Source organism: Xiphias gladius, chromosome 5, assembly GCF_016859285.1.
Source record: "Xiphias gladius isolate SHS-SW01 ecotype Sanya breed wild chromosome 5, ASM1685928v1, whole genome shotgun sequence".
Classification (NCBI taxonomy): Eukaryota; Metazoa; Chordata; class Actinopteri; order Istiophoriformes; family Xiphiidae; genus Xiphias; species Xiphias gladius.
The window spans coordinates 23,116,067-23,131,527 of record NC_053404.1 but is presented as its reverse complement, the minus strand read 5'-3'; the positions used below and the strand labels follow the sequence as shown (position 1 = coordinate 23,131,527).

The 15,461-nt window shown below is 48.9% G+C and overlaps 1 protein-coding gene across 1 annotated transcript in view; it reads left to right on the top strand.

Annotated features, from left to right (window-relative positions):
* The window catches only part of LOC120789866 (histone-lysine N-methyltransferase 2C-like), a 78,830-nt gene that overhangs the window by 12,897 nt on the left and 50,472 nt on the right, over positions 1–15,461 (top strand). Inside the window, 13 exon segments of the mRNA XM_040126956.1 lie at positions 246–335; positions 426–535; positions 629–779; positions 1,813–1,984; positions 3,508–3,625; positions 3,728–3,891; positions 4,527–9,328; positions 9,461–9,667; positions 10,317–11,365; positions 11,671–11,772; positions 13,207–13,332; positions 14,689–14,811; positions 15,058–15,264. Of these exon segments, the coding sequence (XP_039982890.1) occupies positions 246–335; positions 426–535; positions 629–779; positions 1,813–1,984; positions 3,508–3,625; positions 3,728–3,891; positions 4,527–9,328; positions 9,461–9,667; positions 10,317–11,365; positions 11,671–11,772; positions 13,207–13,332; positions 14,689–14,811; positions 15,058–15,264 (7,421 nt within the window).

Sequence of the window (15,461 nt, the reverse complement as noted above, 5' to 3'; positions counted from 1 at the left end):
TATAACTTTAAATGTAAAATATGTCTTGCGACACATTGTGCTTCTTCCCCCATTAACATAAGGCTGTAAGTAACATCCAAAAAGTGTTTTTTAATGATTGTGTTAATTGATTTCTTTTTTCCCTTCACGCTGACCCGTTGACCTCTTTAACACTGACACAAACATGGTTCATCCTGATCATGTTCTCAGTGCGATCAGTCTTATTGATCACTGTTGGGTGTTGATCTGTGCTTTCAATGTTTCAGAGGACGAGTCTTCCTCAGAGTTTGTGGAGCAGCTCGGACCCATCGGCCTTCCACACGACATAAACGTCCAATCACTGTTCGACCCCACAGGTACAGGAAACTACCTTTCTCTTCTCCTTACTTGCTGCTTTAGCTGCGCTTGTCAGTGTCGGTCTGTAAATCTGACTGTACTTTGTGCAGGTCAGTGCTGTGCTCACTTGCAGTGTGCAGCCTGGTCAGAGGGGGTGTGTCGAGGCGAGGGCCAGTCGCTGCTCTACGTGGACAAAGCCATCGACACAGGAAGCACACAGGTCAGTTTCTACCATTTGTGTTCGATAACTACACATTCAGCAGGAATACAGCTGTATACAGCCTCACCGAGCCCCGCCCCCCTCTCACACCAGGTGTGTGCCTTCTGTCGCCGGCTCGGGGCGTCGCTGCGTTGCCGGGAGACGGGCTGTGGGCGGAGCTACCACTTCCCCTGTGCTGCTGCCGCTGGAGCTCATCAGGACTGGAACCAGAGACGCACACTGTGTACAAGACATACACACGCAGGTACACTCTCGTGCACACACACACTATGTGCAGGACACACGCAAACAGGTACACACTGTGTTTCAACCTGTTTTTTATTTTCATTTCCAAATGCGTATAAAAGACCTAGTTTGTGAGTACGTCACTGCGACCAGAGAAAACTCATTTGAGAAGTTTGGGGGAGCTTCTTACCACTGATTAGTGGTGGCATGAAAATGCAAAAGGTAATGCGTGAGCCGCTGATGGAGGGGACTCAGGGCGGTAAGTCGGCAACATTGCACACTGTGAGGAAATGTGAGGACTGACACTTACGTTATGAGTTACCTAACGTTAAACTGCAGATCTGAGTCGCTCTGTGTAGACTAGGTTCGTTTTATATTTAGGAACTTTATTGTGGGTAGTGGTGGATTCTAGTAAAAGAACGGTTCGCTCTTCTCTGGCCTTACTCCTTGTTTCTTGTTCCACAATACAATTTGAGTATCTAACGCACAATCATTGTTTAAGAAAATGCATTTTCCAATATAACACTGGAAATTGATTTATTTGTGATTTATTTTAAAATCCAATTAACTGATTTAATCAAAGTAGCAATTGACAGATTAATCGATTATTAAAATAGGTGTTAGTTGCAGCCCTTGTTGTGTGAATGAAGAGCAGAGGTAAACTGACTGAGTGAATAAACGCTGACGTACGTGAAGCGTGAAGAGAGGAAACCATCAGATCAGTGTGGAGCCGTGTGCAGACTGGAACCTTCCTCACATCAACACATGAAACCAACACAAATGTCAGATTTCCATCATGTTCTCCGCATGGTTCTCCATCGTCTGAGCTCTGACTGGAGCTCTCTTAGTGACCTCCTCTTGCCGCGTCCTCTTCTTCTGTGGTGGTTTAACGGCAACGACCGGAGAATCGGCTCCACCAGCTGTTGATCAGCTCATATTCACACTGCAGCAGTGGAGGGAAACCAGACTCCACTCAGGTTTTATCTTGAACATTTTCTGGAAATTCAGATAAAATTTTCACTAAATTTGGTTGAAAACTTCTCTCTCTCCAGTCTCTTCACAGTGTGTGTTGTGTTCGGGTGGCGGTGATGTCAGCGGTCTGTTGATGTGTTGTTGCTGTGGTAACTGTTACCATGGGAGCTGCCTGGAACCCCCTCTGGCCTCCTCCCCGCAGTGCCGGGCCGGCTGGCAGTGTCCTCGGTGTCGAGCGTGTCAGAGCTGCAGGTAACGCGTATTTCATTATTGACTAAATGATTAACTATAAAGAGTCCTGGTCTCGACCTGCTCTACATGAAAAGTGCCCCGATATAACCTCTGTTATGATTGGCGCTATATAAATAAAATTGAATTGAATTGAATTAATGGGTCAATTGTTTCTTTGATTGGTGGATAAGTCTTAATAAAAAGAACTAGTTTGTACCAGGTGGTGTTTGAAAGCAAAGTGAGGGTTTCCCTGCGTCCTGGAAAACACATGGTAAATAAGATGAATAGCAAAACGTACTGAAAAACATTGTGTTGTCCTAGAAGATTAACTTTCCTTTGGCTGAGAGCGACCTGTTAGATCCCTGCAACAGCTGACAGGTAAAATTAGGGCTCTGTTCAGGGACCACATGAAGTTAGAATGGCAAGGCTCTGAACGCCCCACAAAGCAGAGAGCTTTTTGAACGCATCCCGAATCATGTCAGGTTGGTGTAGACAGCAAGCGCCAAAAAAAACCAAACCATTAAATCACTATTGTAATAACATTACACGTTACACATTAGTTGTGTATTAAACAACATATTGATCATGTTAAATTGGCTAGCTAAGATTACATTTGGTTGGGATGAAATGTTTGCCAAATTGTTTCTCCTGCAGATGTTTCAGGTTTGTGATTTGAGCAGCCACTCTTCAAATCATTCACCTGTTTACATGTGTGAGTAATAGCATATTTTCCCAATTTCAAGTAAACTGTAGTCCTTATAATATTTATTGTGCCTCCACAGAACAGAATTCATAGTGTAAGCTATCTGAGTCTCACCACTGAGTATTAGCGATAAAATTCAATCCAGGTTTGCATTTTTAGCGATCAGGCAACTGTCGTTGTTGCAGTAATAGAGTGATCGGTGGGATTGCTGAAATTCCAGAGCATTGGATTAACATGATTTAAAGGAGACCTCGGGAACTTGTCAAGGGCATGTTCCCCATTAGCCATAGGTCATTGAAAATGTCCTGGAAAAGAATTTATTAAAAAAAGAGCGGGAACACTAAAAAGTGCTTGTTTCTGTTCCGAACAGCCACATTCAACAGCGGGGTAAAGAGCCGGCTGTCACTTGTTAAATTTTTTTTCTATATAACCACGTAAATCACATTGAGGTTAACAAACTCATTTTCAATGGAGACCTGGTCAGGACGGCAGGATCACACATCATCAGGCACACAAATAAAACAACACTAACTCCAGGTGACAATCTATAAAAGTTATAAATGAGCTAAGAAGAGAGGAAATTGCAAAACAACTGTCAATATTAAGAAACTAAAATGGGCTTAATACAGAGATAATTATTAAAGGCATGCATCACCACAGAGTTTCCAGTAGCCTTGAATTCAGCCTGGGATCACAGATCTTTAATTTAATTTACCTCTTTGTGTCTGGAGTAGACAACATGAAAGTTTTCTTTCCCATCTCTGTAAACTGGGAGCGACAGCAGGTCTGTCAAGTGCACTGACCCCTCACCCCGTGCTCTCTCCCTCCCCCTATGTGTTAGGTTGCGAGGGGATGAAGGGGGTGTGTTGTTGGTGTGTGAGCGCTGTGATAAAGCTTACCACACACACTGTCTCACACCACCTCTGGATCACACACCAAGCACCGGCTGGAGCTGCAAGGTGAGATAAACACACAAATACACACAGAAACGCACACTGGTGTCAGCCTCAGCGCTGACCTTTGGACGAACCCGTGTGTTAAAAAAACTCTCTCTCTCCCAGAACTGCAGGATCTGCCGCCGCTGTGGTGTGAGGTCATCAGGCCATTGGGCCAATCACCCGTTTCTATGCGAGTCATGTGACCCGGCCCTGCCCTGCCCTCTCTGTGGCCACGCCCCGGACCTCTACACACCACAGGAGATTCTCACCTGTACCTGCTGCTATAGGTACACACACAAACTAACATACACACTCCACAGGAACACACTCAAACTTAATACTTCCTGTAAATGGTACTGCTACATATTACCAAGGTAATATGTGAGATCTTGGAACATGGCAGCATCACTAAAAAGTTTGACAGGTCAAGAAAAAAGGACAGTCAAAAGACTGTGTTGGTGTAAGTATGATCAAGCGCAACACATAGGCGGCATCACTTAGTGATGCTTCAGGATACAGTAGTGGGGACAGATAGAAATTGCTGCTGTTTCTGGAGAGTTGATGTGTGCTGATACTGGTCGGCAAAGTGGTGCACTGGGTTTCAACCTGCCAACCGGCTTGGGAGCTTGCATGTTCTCCCTGTGCCTGCGTGGGTTTTCCTGCGGGTACTCCTCAGTTTCCTCCCACAGATCAAAATCATGCAGTTTAAATTAGATTAATTGGGGACTCTGAATTGTCCAGAGGTGTTAATGTCCAAGGTGTGAATGGTTGTCTCTCTCTACATGTTAGCCCTGGGGGGAGAGGGATATGACATGCAACAAAGGTCTGCGTGGCATGTGACCCAATCGTTAGGCTTCTGGGGTGCAGGCAGAACTTTTTTGAGAATGATTGAGAACGTTTTTATTTTTTTGTTGTGTTGCAGGTGTGTCCATACAGAGTGCATTGTCCAGACTGGGGAGGGCAGGGCAGGGTCTGAAAGTTATGTCTGCTCCACCTGCAGGCCTCAGGAGGAGAATCTAAGTCCCAACACTCCAATCCCACACAGTCCTACCCCGGCCCTGTCTGTCAGTCCCCCTCAAGCATCAACCATTAGCATTTCACAACCACGTATTCACAGTGATACTGAGGATCCACTCATCAGTCCTACCGCTCATAGCCCAGTCCAGCTTGTCTGCTCAGAGCCACCAAAGAGTCCCACCAAGACCACCGTTGCATCATCACAGCAGAGTCTTACCCCAGCGAACCCTGACCCATCAGAGCTCCTAGAATGTCCTGCTTCTATTCACCCTGACCCATCAGAGCTCCGACAAAGTCCTGCACCTATTCACCCTGACCCATCAGAGCTCCGACAAAGTCCTGCACCTATTCACCCTGACCCATCAGAGCTCCGACAAAGTCCCGCACCTATTCACCCTGACCCATCAGAGCTCCGACAAAGTCCCACACCTATTCACCCTGACCCATCAGAGCTCCGACAGAGTCCCGCACCTATTCACCCTGACCCATCAGAGCTCCTAGAATGTCCTGCTTCTATTCACCCTGAACCATCGGAGCTCCGACAAAGTCCTGCACCTACTAACTGTGACCCATCAGAGCTCCGACAGAGTCCCGCACCTATTCACCCTGACCCATCAGAGCTCCTAGAATGTCCTGCATCTATTCGCCCTGAACCATCAGAGCTCCGACAAAGTCCTGAGCCTACTCGCCCTGACCCATCTGAGCTCTTACAAAGTCCTGAGCCTATTCAGTCTGACCCATCAGAGCTCCGACAAAGTCCCGCACCTGTTCACCCTGACCCATCAGAGCTCCGACAAAGTCCCGCACCTGTTCACCCTGACCCATCAGAGCTCCGACAAAGTCCCGCACCTACTCACCCTGACCCAACAGAGCTCCGACAAAGTCCCGCACCTATTCACCTTGACCTATCAGAGCTCCGACAAAGTCCCGCACCTACTCACCCTGACCCATCAGAGCTCCGACAAAGTCCCGCACCTGTTCACACTGACCCATCAGAGCTATTACAAAGTCCTGACCCATCAGAGCTCCGACAAAGTCCTGCTCCATCTCACTCTGATCCATCAGACCTCCGACAGAGTCCTGCATCTACTCACCCTGATCCATCAGACCTCCGACAGAGTCCTGCTCCATCTCATCCGGATCCATCAGAGCTCCCAGGGAGTTCTGCACCTATTCATCCTGATCCATCAGAGCTCCAACGGAGTCCTGCACCTATTCATCCTGATCCATCAGAGCTCCAGCAGAGTCCTGCTCCATCTCACCCTGATCTATCAGCGCTCCAGCGGAGTCCTGCTCCATCTCACCCTGATCCATCAGCGCTCCAGCAGAGCCCTGCTCCATCTCACCCTGATCCATCAGAACTCCAACAAAGTCCTGCATCTACTCACCCTGATCCATCAGAGCTCCAACAAAGTCCAGCTCCATCTAATCCTGACCCCACAGAGCCCCAACAATTTCACAAATCATCTCATTCTAATCAAATAGAGCGCCAAAAAAGTCCACCACCCTCTAACCATGGTGCAACAAAACTTGAAAAAAGGTCTTTGCCATCTCTCTTTGATACTGCAGAACTTCAAAGTCCTGCCCAATTTCACCCTGATCCTATAGAGCTCCAAGAAAGTCCACTGCCATTCAACCTTGGTCCAGCAGAACTCCAGGAAAGCCCTGCGTCATTTAACCTTGACCCTACAGAACTCCAGGAAAGCCATACCCCAACTCCCCTTAGTCCAGCAGAGCTTCAACAAAGCCCTACACAGTCTCAGTCTGGTCCAACAGAACTCCAAAAAAGAAATATTCCATCCCCTCCCGGTACTGCTGAGCTGCAACATAGCCCTACCCATATGACTTCCACCATGCAGGCCCAACATCGTCCTTGCCAGCCCAGTTGTACCTCTTCTATTCCTACCCAGAATTCCACAGAGGAGCAGCTTATAGCCACAGAGTCTCGGCAGAGTCCAATGCAGGGTAGTCCCATGTCTTGTGGTCCTGCACATTCTCCACAAAGCCCTCCACCAAACAGTCAGACCCAGGGAGGGCTTAATCTACCCGGGATTCAGCCAGAGCTTGCAGAGCCTCAGCACAACTCTCCACCTCACAGTCCTGCACAGGAGGTCATTACACAGACACAGCTTGGTAGACCATGTAGTCCTGCCAACATCATCATCACACAGCCTCAGCCCAGTCCCCCACAAAGCTGGCATAGTCCAACACCACATAGTCCTGCACAAGTTGGCACATCACCTCCAGAAAATCCCACACAGGATGCTGAATCTACACTGGACCAGGAGAATCCTGGATCAAGCAGCCCTGCTCACCTACGATGTGGGGCTGCACAGGCCATTTCTACACTGGACCAGGACCCCTCACCAGTCTACTGCAGGTCTACCAAGACAGCAAGAAGACACGCCTCGCCGAGGCCCATTTCAGCTCCATGTAGCCCATCACCGTCCCCACTCAGACCCACACAGTGTAGTCTTTCACAGCCTGCTAGCCCAGTACAGGCCCACTCTACACAGCCTGATAGGCCTTTGCAGCTTAGCCTGCTTCCCTCTCGGCATACTGCACAGTCAAGAGTCACTGAGGAATGCACCCAAACCAGTACCACAGAGCTGAAGTCCTCGGAGCATAGCCCTGTACAGCTGAGTCCAAATGTTGATGGCCAAACACTGGAAAGTAGCCCCGTCTCTCCTACCCCCACCCCTGAACTGTTCATGGTGCCCAGTGATAGCCACGGCACAGATGGCCAACTTCTAAACCAGCCTGGTCCTGTTCAGAGTAGCATACTTAGCCCTGACCATTTTAGCCCCTGCCATGTCCCTGCTATCACAGCACCAGAAAGCCTTGTTCACATTAGCACTTCAGCGGAACACAGTAGCCTAATCTCACCTTGTGCAGATGAAATAGAGGAAAATCCTCCCCCAGCTAGCCATGTTTCTAAGGGTCCTTCTCATGACAGACCCTCATTCTGCATGGAAGGTAAAGCTAGCCCCATACATATCCAAGCTAGCTCAGCTCGTACTAGCCCCACACATGTCAGTGAAATGCCTATTAGCCGTGCAAGCTCTCATCAGGCCTATGCTAGCTCAATGCCTATGGAGACTAGCCCTGCCCGCGTCAACCCTTTACCTGCTGAGACTGGCCCCTCAGCAGGACTGGCTCGACCCGTCCACCCTCTCTCGTGTCAGGATGAGGAGATGGAGGTAGCTGTCGACCACACAACCCTTTTTATTCATTCAGAAGCTGGTCCCAGTCATATTAAATCCAGTCCTGGCCGTCCAGTTCATACTAGTGCTACTCCGGCTGGCCCAGTCCACACAGAAGCTAACAGTGACTGCAGGCTGATTGTCACTGTAGACTCCCCAGAAAGAAGTAGTCCCCCTGTTTGCAGTTTTGCAGAGCTCTCACAGACTCAGACGAACCAGAGTCCCACACATCCCAGTCAGTCAAGTCCTTCATATGTCCAAACTACATGCAGTCCTTCACAGACTACTCCAGCTAGCTTTAGTCCACCACACTGTAGGTCCACTGGTACTAGCCCAGCTAGTAGCTTTATTAGCCACAGTCTGAGCAACATTACCTCAGACCACATTAGCCAGACAGGTTCCCACTCTGCTAGTGTAAATAGTGGTGTCATCTACAGTCCATCTAGGTCTAGTCCTGCTGGTCAAGCTAGTCCTGTTCACATAAAAAGCACCTCTAGTGGTGCCCACTCAGGTCCTCCCCAAAGACAGAGTCCCTCATCAACTAACTCGATATACAGCAGCCCTGCACATGCTTCTGTCGTTTGTGTTAGCCCACCTCACAGTCCAGCTCAGGCCAGTGAAACCTGTCGTAGCCCCGCTGGTAGCCCATGTTATAGCCTAGCTCCAGAAACTGAAACTGGCCTTACTGTGGCACAGCTGAGCCCCTCTTTGGCTAGTTCAACTCTTGATGTGGACAGTGTGCCCAGCTCTTTAATCCAGAGCTCTGTTCTTCCCAGTGCAGTTCAGCTTGATCCTGGCCTTGTTAAACCCATAGACAGTATTATGCAGACGAGCACAGAACATGCCATTTCCTTACCAGATGACTCACCTGCCGGTAGCCCCAACCAGGTCAGTCTGAGCCAGGTTAGTCCCCAGTTCCCTGTTAGTCCTGACCCTGACATGTCTGCTGTTTCGGTAAACCCCTTGTATCAAAGACCAACCCCCCCTTTTGATGTTACTTCCACTCAGGCTAGCCTGAGCCATGCTATCCCTATCCATTCTAGCCCCACTCAGGATAACATTGCAATGCCTGGCACTAGCCATACCAGTGAAATGCTTGCTAGTGTCCCACCCCCTGCCTCCTCACAGGTCAGTCCTGCTCAGACACACTCCTCTCACGTACCACAGGCTCAAGCCAGCTCTGTGCACAGTAGTGAGGCTGCAAGTCCTGTTTGTGGCCCTATGGATTCAGGTGATACACAGACTACCCCACGTCCTGGTCCTGTCAGCCCTTTGCAGCCAGAAGATATTCCAAGTCCTGTTCCTGATAGCGCTATGAGGTCTGACGGTAGCCCTGATCCCAATCCGATTTGCCCTGTTCTTGCTACCCCTGTGCAGCCTGAAAACAGCCCTAGTCCTGGTAGCCCTGCTAGCCCTGTGCGGCCTGATGCTGGTCCTGGAATCCACTCTGTTTCCAGCCCTCAGCAAGAAACAAAAACAGAGAGAGTGTCTGCAGCACCTGTGGGTGAGTATCAGGGACATTTACTATTTAATAGACATTGAAAATTGTGATTTAAAAAAGTTACCGTGACTTCAAAGTGCAGATTAGTTTGCAGAACTTGGTTTGCTGAGTTCATAATGTTTTTTGTTCCTCTAGACGTCAGCATGGCTGAGGAGCAGGAAGAGGTGGTCCAACAGAGGAAGACTGAAGAGGAGGAGATGGACAGAGAAGCTCTGCAGCAGGAGGAAGTGGTTGATGTGGAGGAGCCTCATCAGACAACAAAGGAGAGACCAGATGAGGAGGGGCCTATTGGGAGGACAGAGGACGAGGGAGAACAAGACCAGGAGGAGGATCCTCCTTCAGGTAGGTAGAAGCTGCACTGCTGACTCTTCCCTGCTGAGGTAACACAGAGACAGTATTATTGAGCAGTTCAGGTGAGGCAGCGTAAGTTCACCTTAATACACTGCAGGAAACCCTGCATTCATGGGGCCGATGGAGGACGTACAAAGTTCAGAACTGTCCTACCATAGACCAGCTTCACATCCAGAGTCTCCACTGTGGCTTAGGCAACAGTAGCTCTTTGGTTAAGGTCTCGGAAAGATGGTGGTTTTGGTTCATTGTAAGTAAACAGGTTGTGTCTGAAGTCACTGTGAACTTTTTCTCTATCAAACCAGACCAAGATCTTTCCTGAACCTGAACCAGGTGCTGTGAGAGTCTAAACAGAACCAGAAAACAGTTTAATGACGCTGGAGTCACTATAGGTGGATGTTGTGCTGCAGAATCAGATATTTTGGTGGTAAACAAACACGTTGTCTGTGAACATTTTACTGACACAACATTGAACAACATTTCCTCATGATGTTGACAGAAAACGTGATCTGGTCACCGCTACGTTTCCTTCCAAACCTAGTTCCTGTTGCAGATTAGTTGTATATAAAGGTGACTCCACGGACACTCAGCAGACCCAGAGTGAGGAGTTAAACTCAGTGTTCGTTTGTTTCTCTGTCTTTAGGAGTCCAGTCTGCGTTGGTCCTGAATGAAGACCATCAGTCTTCTTCTCACAGTGCTGCTGTGTCCCCATTCCTCCCAGAACCAGCTCCTCCCTTCCCCCAACCCCCCTCGCCACACTCTGCCTTAACGCTCCAACAGTCTTCCTGCAAGCCCTCATCTTCACTTCCTGCCTTCCCCCTACCTTCACAACGATCTTCACCTCCTTCTCCTCCTAGAGCTGGCTCTCTGGAGGCCTCCCCCTCCTCCTCCCCTCACAGGACTGCCTTACTCCCCTCTTGCTCTCCCCTAACCCCACCTCCTCCCTCCCCTCCTCTGGAGGACCGCCCCCGGGAAGAGAAGCCTGCCAATCAAAGAGGAGTTGAGACTGGGACAGGAGCAGAGGCGGGCTTAGAGGACAAAACACTTTCCAGCCAATCACAGAGCCAGTTTGAACCTGTTGCTGCGGCCACAGAAACCACCAAAGACGAGCACCAATTACACGCTGAGCCTTCAGAGAGGGAGGAGGAGGAGGAAGAGCCTCCTGAAACACCGGAGCCGGCATCACAGGGGGCAGCCGCTCCAGAGGTGGTTGCCAGGCAACTGCCAATGAAGGAGAGGGAGGAGGAGGAGGAAAAGGAGAAGGGAGGAGTGACAGTTGAGATGCAAGAAAAGGAGGTACAGGAGGCAAGGGAGGGTGCCAAGCAGGAGGATCAATCAGATGTGGAGGAGGAGGAGCCAGTGAGCCCTGTGCTGGACCTGGACGCCTCTTTTGACAAGGAGGTGATGGAGCTGATGACCTCCTCATCTCTTCCACCCTCCCCCCTCCACCTGACCTCCCCCAGCCCGCCTCCCCTCTCCCGCCGGGGGAAGGGTCGGACTCTCAGGCCTCCTCCCTGCTCCTCCAGGCCTTCGGACGACCTCTCCATCCGTCTGAGGCAGTCCCCCTTCTCCGCCGAGGCCTCCCCTGAGACTTCCCCCACCAGAGCTCCTGTCACTCCACCTCCGCTCTCCCCGCCCTCACCTCCTCTCAGGTCCCTCCCCCCTGCCAGAGAGTCTCCACCTCTCTCCAAGGTAAATCTAATAAAAGGACAACTGTGACTGTCTCCTCCTTGTGTCCCCCTCCTAGTGACGTCTCCTCCCTGTTTCCTCCTCCTAGTAACGTCTCCTTCCTGTTTCTTCTATATTTTCTGTCCTAGTGACGTCCCTCCTTATTTCCTCCTTTCTGTTTCCTCCTCCAACTGACATCTCCTTCTTGTTTCCTCCTCCTAGTTACGTCTCCTCTTTGCGTCCCCCATGGTGACGTGTCCTCCTTGTATCCTCCTCCTTGTTTCCTCCTCCTAGTGACTTACCTCCCCTCATATATATTTTGCTCCCAGGCACTTCCCACTCCTGTGCTCACCCTCACTCCTAAAATCGGCATGGGGAAACCGGCAATCTCTAAGAGGAAGTTCTCCCCCGGCAGAGCCAGGGTCAAACAGGTATGTGACCTTTGACCTCTGCAGGTGGGTTTTCACACACGTTGTCTTTGAGGTGTTGTTAACTTTCACTGGCTGAACTGGTTTGGGGAGTAGTAGTAACTCAGTCTGACCAGCAGCGGGTAAAATCCCAACCAGTCATTTTATTTGGTTCATGGGTTCAGAATTGGTCCATGATCATGATTAATGTGTTTGCCTTGGTCAGGCCTCTTGTGAAATTGTTGGTGTGTTTCATGTAGCAGATTTCATAATAAAATCATGGATTTTTGTGTCATCAAGTGTTTGAGAACCAGTTGAGATTTAATTTACAGTCTCTAAACTGGAAGGAATGAAAACTCATTTCAAGTTCAGAGGGCCAGAAGGTTTGTTTTTATACTTTTTCATAATTTGGGATGATTTTTCTTTAAATCTAGATTTTCCCCTCAGACAGAGCAGTCGACGTCGTCGCCATCTTATTGATTTGAATGGTGTTGTTCGGTTCTTCTGCTCTCCTCTCAGTGATCAGGCAGTAAACCAGCAGCCGCTGATTCCTCACCCTCAGTCCTCTCTCAGGGGGTGATGCTGCTTCTTCAGTCAGCTCAGGGAGCAGGCATTTTAAAGAACCAGCCACACAGAACGTGTTCCTCCTCATCCTCATCTGTCGTTCACTAATGCTGCATCCAGTCTTTCTGCTCTCTCAGCACACACGCACACAAACACACATACACTTCCTTGTTATACTATATTCGTGGGGACCCGTGATTGACACAACGCATTTCCCTAGCCTCCAGCCTTAAGCTAAACCTAGTTCTAACCTGACCCCTAAAACCAAGTCTGAACCGTCAAACAGCACTTTGATCTTGTTGGGTCCAACATTTTGGTTTCCACAAAGCTGCGATTTTAAGACTTTGTGAATATAGTAAAACATCCCCACACACACACACACACACACACACACACACACACACACACCGTGGAGCTATACAGGAGCTATAGCATGATGTCCTTTGAAGAACATGGAGAATACTGCACACTGCATGAAGCTGTTTGTTTTTCTGTGTGCGGTTATTTGCGAGCATTTGAATGTTTGTGTGTGTTGAGATCCATGTCCCAGTGTGACCACCAGTGTGCCCCAGTATGACTGTCCAAGTATGACTGTCAGTGTGTCCCAGTATGACTGACTGGTTGCATGTTGTTGTCATGGTAACATCATCATTATGACTTTCTGTTGGTTTTTGCCTGATTTTAATTTTTTCTGTTTCAGTTTTACTTTTTGTTTTGTGGCTGTTGCATTTATGTTACTGCATTTTGTCCCCCTCCTCCTCCCTCCTTCTCTCCCTCCTCCTTGTCTTATTCTATACTTCCTCCTCCTTCTCCCCCTTCCCCCTTCCCCCACTTCTTTGGCCTCCTTCTCCTTCACTTCATCCACCTTCCTCTTCCTCCTCCCCCCTGACTCAGGGTTCGTGGTGGAGTAATCGCAGGGCGGTGAGCCCCCCCTCGTCCTCCCAGGATTCCACGGGGGAGGGAGGGTGGGACAGCCCTAAGCCCCGTCCACTGGACTCCCCCCTCTGGAGCATGAGAGTGGTAAAGAAGCGCATCCTAACTCTGATAGGTCTCTCTATAACTAACGACCATCTTACTAACTCCGTGTTTACTCTCACTGCCCCTATGGGATATAACATTGTGGAAAAACAGGTGCACCCTTTCTTTCAGTCTGCCTGTCTGTGTGTTGGAGCTAACACCAGCTTGCTAGCTGTGTGTGTATGAACGTCCACTCGTCTTGGGTGTAAAGGTTGCAGATGAAACGCTCCTGAAATTTGGAGACCTTCATCGGTTTTCCTTTGTTTTGGGGGCTTTTCATGTCTTTTGTGTGAGTGACACTTTGTCTGAGATTTCCTCAGTCAGAAACGAAACGGGGACATTGCTGTTCATGGCTGGCATCCTAACCCTGAGACCACCAGGACACCACAGACTATGTTTTAGATGCAGGACTTGTGAGCGTAGTGGGTGCAGCTTAACAGCAAAGGCATTGCTGTTGATCCATTTGGGAACTGAAATGAGCACTGAACATTCAGGAACTAAAATGAATGTGGTGTGTTAGGGGACTAAAATGAGTGCGGGGCGCTTGGGGAACTGAAATCAGCGCAGGACTTTAAGGAACTAAAATGAGTGTGGGGTGTTTAAGGAACTAAAATGAGTGTGGGGCGTTGGGGAACTGAAATCAACGCAGCACTTTCAGGATCTAAAATGAGTGTGGGGCGTTGGGGAACTGAAAACAAAGCAGGACTTTCAGGATCTAAAATGAGTGTGGGGCGTTGGGGAACTGAAAAAAAAAGCGACTTCAGGACTTTAAGGAACTAAAATGAGTGTGGGGCGTTGGGGAACTGAAATCAGCGCAGGACTTTCAGGATCTAAAATGAGTGTGGGGCGTTGGGGAACTGAAATCAGCGCAGGACTTTAAGGAACTAAAATGAGTGTGGGGCGTTGGGGAACTGAAATCAGCGCAGGACTTTCAGGATCTAAAATGAACGTGAGGTGTTGGGGAACTAAAACGTGTGTGGTGCATTTGAGAGCTAAAATGAGCATCGGGTGGGGACAGTTGCTGGTTTTATCCCATATTGTTTGTTGGACCTTAAATTCAGCCACCCATATCAGCTGAAGTCCTTGACAGTCATTACATTTCCAGGTAAGGGAGGGGGCCCTGCTGATGTCATTGCATTATGAGTGCTTCCATGGTAACAGATGTGTGATGTAAGCCCTTTCATTAAAGCAATGAGGTCATGGTTTGCTGTTACTCCCCCTTTTTTCTTCTCCTTCCTCCTCCTCCTCCTCCTCCTCCTCCTCCTCCTCCTCCTCCTCTTCCTCCTCCGTCATTTTCCCTTTCCATACCTTCTTTATTTCCTACTCCTTCCCCCTCTCCTCTCCTCCCCCCCGTATCAGGGTCGTGGTTCAGGGTTTCCAGGCAGGAGGAGGTCCAGAGGGGGAGGTGTTGGAGGAGGAAGAGGAGGAGGCAGAGGAAGGAGCAGACTGAAGCCTCAGGAGAGTTTGACTGTGTCACCTGGAGTAAGAACACACACACACACACACACACACACACACACACACACACACACACACACACACAAATAGATGAATCACCATGGTAACAGGTGGGCGTGGCTCTAAAACAATTTATATCTCAGACTAGTTTTTAGTTCTGTCAGTTTCAATCCAGTGTGATATTACTGTAAGTACGATATTGCACAGTTGATCAATAACTGAACAGTAGCTGATATAAGGATATTGATTACTGTCTTCTCTCTGTGTCAGTGTGGCCACGTGGAGCCGTTCCAGCCGAAGGAGGAGGAGGAGAACTCGATGCACAACACGGTGGTGATGTTCTCCACTTCCGACCACTTCACCCTCAGACAGGACATGTGTGTGGTGTGTGGTAGTTTTGGTCAGGGCGCTGAAGGCAGACTGCTGGCATGTTCTCAGTGTGGACAGTGTTACCATCCCTATTGTGTCAACGTCAAGGTCAGTATATGCACAATCACTAACGCACACTATGACTGATTATTACTTGTTAATCGATAGTAATTGATGTTTTTCAAATGATTTCAAATGAACATTAAATCTGTCTGTAGACCTCTGCATGCGGAAACGTCCAATAAAACTGGAGTCAGATTATACTATCTGTAATCTGATCACTGTACCGTTAAATTTGACTTTGT